At 47.9% G+C, this 9,130-nt stretch overlaps 1 protein-coding gene across 1 annotated transcript in view; it reads left to right on the top strand.

The window, feature by feature from the left end:
- Nucleotides 1–3,412: 3,412 nt before the first annotated feature.
- The window catches only part of BARD1 (BRCA1 associated RING domain 1), a 74,572-nt gene continuing 68,854 nt past the window's right edge, over nucleotides 3,413–9,130 (top strand). Inside the window, exon 1 of the mRNA XM_058664973.1 lies at nucleotides 3,413–3,664. Within this exon, the coding sequence (XP_058520956.1) occupies nucleotides 3,522–3,664 (143 nt within the window). The 5' untranslated portion in view covers nucleotides 3,413–3,521. The remainder of the gene's footprint in view (nucleotides 3,665–9,130) is intronic.

Here is a 9,130-nt window from a genome sequence, read left to right as displayed (position 1 = left end):
ATTCAGTTGATAGATTCTACAAACAGGGCAATTACAATAGTTGGGTCACCAAACATTTTATCAAAATGAGAAAACTTTAGTTTTCTCTGATCAGTTAAAATTATGCTCTAATTTAAGTAGTATCTTATAGGTGCCAGCAGGGTGTCATAGCACATTAATCTTCCACCTGCAGTGCTGGCAACCCATATGGATGATGGTTCGTGCCCTGGCTGCTCCGCTTACCATCCAGCTCCCTGCTTAAGGCCTGGCAAAACAGCAGAGAATGATCCAAGTCCTAGAGCCACTGTTCCCATGTGGGTGACTGTCGCTGTCCTGCAGCGATGGACTTGGTGCATGGAGCCGATAATAACATGTGTGGACTCTGACTGATGCTCCAAAGCTGAAGTTTACTAGTGGCATCAGACTTTATACACTGAGGGTCATATAGGATAAGGGAGGAGGTATTGAGCTTAGCAACAAAGCCCATCAACAGCTTCTATACTTTTGTTTGGAACTCTTTTGTTTTTGTATATTCCACCAAGTGTTCTCATTCACATGCTGTCCACTCAACTGTTCTCATACAAATGATATCCATTTAGCTGTACTAATGGTACTCAGTTATTTTTATACAAATATTATCCTATCAATTGTAATCCTGTGCTCATTGACCTTCTAGGGTCACAATGTCTCTTTACAGGTGACCCAGAAGAAACCCCTGGCTTCAGACCAGCTCAGCTCTGGCCATTACACCCAACTGGGGAGTGAACCGGAGGACAGAAAGCTTCTCTCTTTCCTTCTCTCTTTTCTTCACTCTGTAAATCTTTCAAATAAAATAAATCTACTGTTAAAAAAATAAAAGAAAAAAATGAAAAGCACCTGATAAAAACATTCAGTATTAACAGTAAAGTATTAACAGTGCTGATTTTATGTGCATAGATACAATTATTTTCATATTAGCTTGATAACTTATAATTTCATACTTAATCTAACTTACTACCTCCTTAATCCATAGGATTTTTTACATGATTAAATTTTTAAAAATATATTTGTTTATTATTTTCTTAGAAAGCCAGATTTACAGAGAGGAGAGACAAAGATCCTCCATTCACTGGTTCACTTGCCAAGTGGTCACAACAGTCAGAGCTGAGCTGATCCAAAGCTAGGAGCCAGGAGCTTCCTCCAGGTCTCCCACACAGGTGCATGGTCCCAAGGCTTTAGGTTGTCCTTGACTGCTTTCCCAGGACACAGCAGGGAGCTGAATGGGAAGTGGAGCAACTGGAATACAGAGTAGTGCCTATATGGGATCCCGGTGTGTGAAACGTGTGGATTTAAGCCCTAGGCTACTGTGCTAGGTCCCACGATAATGTTTTTTATAGTGTGATTTTTTGTTCAAGGCTTTATTTGTTTTTTTTTGGAAGGCTGAAAGAGTGAGATCTGGCTTCTGTTAGTACATTCCCCAGAAGCCTGCCACAGGTGGGCTGGCTAGGAGCCAGACTCCCTGAGGTCCTCCAAGCAGAAGCCCGAATATATCAGCATCTGCTGCCGTCCCAGGCACATCGGCGAGACGTGAGATTGAAAGCAGCGCAGCTGGGAGTGGAGCTGGAGCTCTGCTGCGGGATGCAGGTATTGCAAGTAGCACTTATTAGGCCCCACCAGAGACCCTTAGGCAAACATTAAACAATTGACCTAGGTGGATTAAAAAATCAAGGACTGACCTCTTTGGTGCTTGTGTGTGTTGTTTTTTTAAACATACTGCATTATTATGTATGCTATCCTATTGTCTAGTTGAAAACTAAAACCTTTTCCAGTTTTACTAATTCTACCTTTTGACTTTTAGTGGAGCCATTAAAAATCGCGAAGATCTGGATGAGTCTTGGCTCTCATCATCTGTGCCTCTACCCCAAGGGATGAAGGAAGGTGACTCAGTGACACCTGCCTTTTCTTTGTGAAGTACACTGTTTCACCTGGGGCTGCTGTAACAAGATACTGTAGCTTGGGTGGCTTAAACAGGAGACATTTCTCACAGTTCTGGAAACTGGGAGTCTGAGATGAAGATTCTGGCAGGGGTAGACACAAGTTAGAGCTGTTCTGCTTCCTTCTCCCTGCGTCCTCAGGTGTCAGCCAGTTCACATTCCCTTTTCTGAGTGCACACAAACCGTTCTGGGGGACCTCACCCTCAAACCCTCATCTAAACCTAAAGCCCTTCTAAGGGCACTTCATCGAAGCAGCAGCAGCTGAGAGGGAGGGAGACAAGCTAGGCCAGACGTTCAGTTCCTGAGGGGGCTCAATGGGGGAACTCAGGCTAAACGTAACATACAGGAAAGCGTACCAGTGCTTGCTCTGTTAAACATCCAAGAAATACCCAGAACCTACGAGAAGCATGCCACATCTTAGCACCACCCTGGGTAGCAAGTGAGATGCAGCCAGTGTCTGGATTCTTGGAGGTTTTGGAATAGAGAGGTATACACACACCCACACCTCTACAGATGCTGAGGGAATTTGGGCTCCCAGGAAAGCCTTTGCAACACCTTAATCCTTAGAGAAGCTCTATTATTTGCTGTCTTTCATTCAGGTTATCAGGCATTTACCATTGGCTCACACCTCACAGTTGGGGTTGAAGAAAAAAAATTACTTTCGGTGCCTGATGTGGTGGCCTAGAGGCTAAAGTCCTCGCCTTGAACACGCCGGGATCCCATATGGGCGCCGGTTCTAATCCCGGCAGCTCCACTTCCCATCCAGCTCCCTGCTTGTGGCCTGGGAAAGCAGTGGAGGATGGCCCAAGGCTTGGGACCCTGCACCTGCGTGGGAGACCTGGAGGAAGTTCCTGGCTCCCAGCTTTGGATCAGCTCAGCTCCAGCCATTGCGGTCACTTGGGGAGTGAATCATCGGACGGAGGATCTTCCTCTCTGTCTCTCCTCCTCTCTGTATATCTGACTTTGTAATAAAAATAAATAAATCTTTAAAAAAATTACTTTCTTAGGTACCTTCAGCATTGAAGGCCAAGTTTTTCCAAGTTCAACACGAGCCACCACAGCACTCTTCACAGAAAATGCTCAACTGAAAGTCTGTACCTTGTGTGACTTTCCATCCGTTGAACTCGGACGAGAATCCCTGGAATCATAGGTTTGGTAAACCAGGGCTTGAGTTTAACCCTAGGCGCTAAGCTTTGGGCGCGCACTCTCTCCTTCCGGCCTCGGCCCTTTTCCCGCCAACTACCCCGGCCTGGTCCCGCCCCCAGCCCCGCCCCTCAGGCCGCGCGCGTCGCTTCCGGGCGTGTTTTATTGGCCCTGCCAGGCTCCGTCCACCGCGCCTTCCAGCGTGTTCTGTGGCCCCGCCCCCCCCGCGGGCCGAGGCAGAGGCGACCCTCTGCCGCCCGGCGCGACTCAGTGCGCAGGCCCCGCCCACCTCCGCCCGCGTGCCCTCGAGGCCCCGCCCCCAGCCGTCCCGCCGTCGCGAACGCGCCAATCTGTCGGCCGGGAGCTGTGTGGTAACCCGCGGCGGCCTCCGGCTTTCCGAAGACCCTTTCCCGCGAGAGCGGGGCGATGCAGGGCAGCCGGCAGCCGAGGGTCCGCTCAGGGAACGAACCCTGGCCCGCGCCCGCCATGGAGCCGGCGGGTCCCGGGGCTTGGGCCCACAGCCGCGCCGCGCTGGTCCGCCTGGAGAACCTGCTGCGCTGCTCGCGCTGGTAAGGACCGAGTGTGGCGGCGGTGGCCGTGAGGCCTGGGGCAGGGGGATCCGGCCGTCTGCTGTGGCCTCTTCCTCCCTCACCACTCTCGTTGGATCTTTCCGGGCGCCTTTCCCGTCTTGTCCTCGCGCCAAACCCAAGTTTAAACGCTAGTTGTCTGCCGACTTCAGGGAGTCGGAGACGGCCTGGAGGTGTGGCTTGAACCGCAGCCCAGACTCCCCGGCCCGCCTCCGGAGTTTGAATCCGCAGGGCTGGGGCGGAGCCGACGCGGCGCCGGTCCCCTGGGCCGCGGTCCCCGGGCTCGGGGCTCCCCTCCGCGCCGTGCTGACTTAGCCGGCGGCTTCTTGTTTTTGTTTTTGTTCTAACGTGACAGGTCCGTTACCAGCTTCCTGGGATGGTTTGTTTTTTAGATTCAAGAGTGGTGGTGTGTTGGGCACGGCCCCTCTGTTCCTCATTTCCTGGATCTAAAGCTTCGGTGTCTAGCGTCCCTACCCCGGACCTTGCATCTGCCCGAGCGCCACCCCCTCCTCTTGGACCTCAAAGAAGCCAGAAGCTTCTTCCAGATCTCCCTCGTGGCTTCAGGGACCCAAGGACTTGGGCCATTTTCTGTTGCTCTCCCAGGCGGTGAGCAGGCAGCTGCCTGAGAAGTGGAGCAGCCGGGACCCGACCCGTTGCCCATAGGGGTTAATTGATGGCACTGCAGGTAGAGGCTTATCCTCCTGTACAACAGTGCCAGCCCTCCTCTTTCTTCCTCGACTCTGTTTCAGTGGGTAAAATATCAAGTTTAAAAAACAGTTTTTTTGGTAAAATTTTAGGACACATGGGCTTTAACAGCCATAGTGAATAGCACCCACCCTAACGGGACAAAACTTCTGTCTGCCCCGCCTTTGCTCTTGACCGACATCATTGCGGGCAGTGGGGACCACACAGGATGCCGCTGCTGCCTGCCGCCATTCGAAGCAGTGGTGTGGTGGAAGCTGTGGCAGTGTGTCCTTCGACAGACGAGAGTTCTACCCAGCAGGCTGGTGACTACCCCGACTGCCCTCACATTCTGCTTGCAGCTGTCATCTGCCTCCTGTCCCCAGCTGCCATCTGCCATGTGTATGTAGGCACACGTGTTCTCTTCAACAGGAATTACCATTGAAGGGCATTATTTCTTTTTTTTTATTCTATTTTTGACAAGCTTTACATTATTAATTAGGGTAAAAAGGTACTAGGCCTGTAGGGAAGTGGGAAAGACCATTATTTCCCTATTGTTTCCTTCATATATCTGAGGTAAAGGGAATATTGAGAGAGAAGCCCCACCCAGCCTCCACCCATCCCAGGTCCCGGATGTCGGGCATGCTCCAAGGGTCTTGCTCAAGTGGCTTTGATAGCTCACCAGTTATGAATCACTGCCATTTTCGCCACTCCAGGCACGATGAGGTCGTTGAAGAATCCACTGACTCCATCACAGAGTCTCCATTTGCCCAGTATTTCGCTGCCAACATATATCTGAGGTGGTGGATTGACCTGTTCTGTCTTCCGTCTTTTCTTCGTTAGGGTTCTGAGTCTGCCATTTTGATTGGGGAGATCCCCAAAAGAAACTTTGAAGTGTTCCCAGACCAGATTCTTGTATGTACTAGCAAGTATAGGGCCCAGCACAGTCCATCGCCCGGATCAGCTGGTGGTTGCAATTGCTTGGTTGGTTCTGTTTTCAGCCCCGACTTCCACTGGAATCAATGGGTGTTGCAGTCCAGCCTGGTTCTGCCCAGCACACCCGAGGGCATCCTTTCTTAACCTTTCACATAACCATGTCTTCAAGGCAAAGCTAATGAGGATGTTCACGGGACCAGTTTTGACTTGTGTCTTAGGACCACATCTCACAGCCAGAGATAGAAGCTGCTTAAAAATGAGGACAAATGAGAGAGGAAGACCTTATCATTGAGAAGCTGGAACAGAGCAGGAAATGCCAGTAGCAGACACAGTGTGAAAGCCCCAGGTGCCATGTGGCACTGTTTGGGCATAGGCATCATTGGGCACTCCTGTGTCTAACATGTTTGACAGCAGTGACTTGGGTCTTTTAAGTTAACATTCAAAAGTTAACAAGATAACTCACCTTATATATTTTAGAATATGTGATTTTCCCCCTGAATTGTCTCTTTTAAAAGATGATCAAGATTAATTTTGTATTCTCATGTATGGTTTACGTGTTTATTTCATTTATCTGAAAGAGAGGAGCAGAGCTCTCCCATGCACTGGTTGACTGCAGATGCAGTGGTCTGGGGCTCACCCAGACTGAAGCCTGGAGTTGAGGCCTTGGTCCTGGGGACAGTGCTGTGAGGATTGAGGTGAAGCCACTGCCTGCCTTGGCAGCATTTCAGATAGGTGCTGGTTTCAGTCCCAGCGGCTTTACTTCCGATCCAGCTCCCTTCTAATGCTCCTGGTAAAGCAGTAGAAGATGGCCCAAGTACTTAGGCCCTTGTTATCTGCATGGCAAACCCAGATCAAAGTCTTGATTCCACCTGGCCTAGCCCTGGCTGGTGCAGGATTTGGAGAGTGAAACAGATGGGCCTGTCCCTGCTGTGTTCCAGGCCATTAGCAGGGAGCTGCATTGAAAGTTTAGCAGCTGACATTTGAGCTGGTGGCCACATGGGATACTGGCGCCCCAGGTGGAAGATTAGCTTGCTATGCCACCACACCACTTCCCTTATTTGATCTTTTAATTAGCTTCCTTTTCTTCATTGGCCAATTGACATATTAATAGTTTCTAGGTTATTATGGAGATTAAATGAGTTAGTATTTATGAGATACTTAGAGCATTACCTGTTCTGTGCTAAAAACTGTATTATGATTCTTCATAAGATAAGGCTATGTCTCCTGACTCAAGTATTCGTCTTTTGTCTTCCAGAATTTCAGATGTTCAGAGGCATTCTGGCAGGCTTTCAGTGGGATGACTGCTCTCTTTGGTTTGCTCTGGGTGGTTACTCAGTAGAGCAGCAATAACCACTGCGGCGCTGGGCGGCAATGCGATTGCACATTGTCCACCCTTAAAGAGCATAGGCTCATTATAAGGCTAGAGTGTGTCCGTGGTTCAGGGCAGGGGGTGTGGAGAAGAATACTTAGATGGGGGAGAGCATCCTGGGCAGTGAAGTAGGTCTGAGGTGTGGATAGATACTGATAAAATGGAGTCAAGTGGGGCATTGTTCACAAATAATGTCCTAAAAGGAAATGTAAAATCAGTGTGGAACAGGACAAGTGGCAGGGAGGTAAGACTGGATCAAATAATATAGTATTAGTTGTCTATCTAGAAAACAGTCAGTTAGTTCACAAAGTTAGTTTTCTAAGGAGAACAGTTTGTATACCTTCCCTGGAACTCTGCTGTCTTCATCTGTAAAAAGTAAATCAATTAGTGGCTTTGATTTTATTATTCTCTTGTTATTGTATATTCGAAAGGCAGAGAGACAATCAGTTGTACTCCCTGAATGTCCGCAATAGGTGAGGCTTGGGCACCTGGAGCTCGGAGCCAGGATCGCGATGCAGGGCTTCTGTGGGAGCCTCCCGGGTGTCCGAGCCAGCACCTGCTGATGCGCCAGCTGCACATTAGCAGGTAGCTGCACCAGAAGCAGAGTCAGAACGTGAGGCAGAAACTGATAGGGTTGCAGGAATCTCAGGTGTCGCAAATGCTGCACCAAATGTCCACCCCTGATTTTTAAGGCTACCTCCAGTTTGCAGATTTCAGAATTATTTTTGTCCATTGAGTTTAAAATATTGCTCAGAAATTTTTTACTGAGGTTTAGCATGCAGAAAATATCATAGATTATTGATGTTCAGCTTGTATCATGTCTTCCAAATAAGATTTGTGAGATTTATTTATGGGTTATTTTGATTAATTGAAATCTGTCTTCTTCAGTTATACCACAGTTTGTTTTTAGGTTATTTTTATTGGAAAGTCATATTTACAGAGAGAAAGAGAGACAGAGAAAGATCTGTCTTGGTTCACTCCGCACATGGCCACAATGGCTGGAGCTGAGCTGATATGAAGCCAGCAGTCAGGAGCTTCTTCTGGATCTTTGGGCCATCCTCCACTGCTTTCCCAGGCCACAAGCAGGGAGCTGGAAGGAAAGTGGAGAAGCCTGTACTCAAACTGGTACCTTTATGGGATCCCGGCAGATGCAAGGTGAGGATTTAGCCACTAGGCTATTGCACCAAACCCATACCACACATTTTGCAAAGACAAGTTTACATTTGTAACCATGGTACCGGATACACCGTTTCTTAAATTAAAATGAAGGAATTTAGGTTAAGATAGGATGTGAGACCCATCCAAGTGATAATGTTAGAAGCACCGAGTCAGTTGTCAAGGATCCTTGTTAGGTCTGTGGTTAGTTACCTCTAGGGAACAGTAACTAAGGCTCTAGTGTGGATGCAGGAAAATGCAGAAAGATGTAGGTCTGCCTTGTGGGATAGAGCCAGAACACACTATGCACAGTTTCACAATAGACATGCATACAGGAAGCCTGTGGCTGCCAGGAGAATTAGCAGACAAATTGAGTATTCTTTTTACCTTTTCCCATACCATAGGCCGTTGCCTTACAGGTGAGATTATTACTATATAGATCTGGACTCAAGGAAGAGATTATAGGATAGGAAGGTAAGCTTGAGAGCCATCTGCATATAGGAGGTTTTTTTTTCCCATATAATAGCATTTAATATTATTAAATTTTCTATGTAAATTTTTTTTTCTTATCCTACCTTTTTGAGATAATGTATTTTATTTATTTTTTTTCAGGCAAACTTTTCTTTTTATTACATTGCATTATGTGACACAGTTTTATAGGCACTGGGACTACATCCCGACTACCAAGGAGACCCGGGGAATTGGAGTGCCCTCGGAGGCCAAGAACTCTGAGGTCATCCACTCCCACTTGAATCTACCACATGGGATGGAAGCAGTCCAAATCCTCCCTCACAGGATCCAAGAGCATCAGAACAACAGCCAAGAGCCCTGAGCAGTCTGCAGAAACAGAAGAACAGTAAACTTCCTTCGGGACTAGGGAGAGGAGCTTTCTCTGGTCCTCGCTTGGTTCCAACTCTGGGTCCATACCCTCTCTGGCAATGACCATCAGGATTGCTCCAGAAACCCCTTAAAACAAACAAATAAACAAATAAACAAAAAAATCTAGAATAGATGGACAGAAAACAACAAGGAAAGCCTAGAATCAGACAGGAAGCGGTCAGCGTGGACTCACTTATAGGAGGTTTGAAAGGCATAATTCCGAAACTGGAGAGGAAGCCAGTATAAAAAGAAATGCCCACGGCTGAGCCTCGCAACCTCAGTATTTGTGCCTTAGGTGGAAGAGGTGAAATTTTAAAAGGCAGGAAACTCAGCACTTTCTTTGATTTTCTTTTACATGGGAGGAAGGGAAGAGAAGATAGAATGGCCAACACTGTTGGGGTTGGGAATAGCTGATATTCTTTATGGCT

The sequence above is a fragment of the Ochotona princeps genome, chromosome 5, assembly GCF_030435755.1.
Source record: "Ochotona princeps isolate mOchPri1 chromosome 5, mOchPri1.hap1, whole genome shotgun sequence".
Classification (NCBI taxonomy): domain Eukaryota; kingdom Metazoa; phylum Chordata; class Mammalia; order Lagomorpha; family Ochotonidae; genus Ochotona; species Ochotona princeps.
The sequence above is the reverse complement of the archived record's forward strand: the minus strand, read 5'-3'. Positions and strand labels throughout refer to the sequence as shown.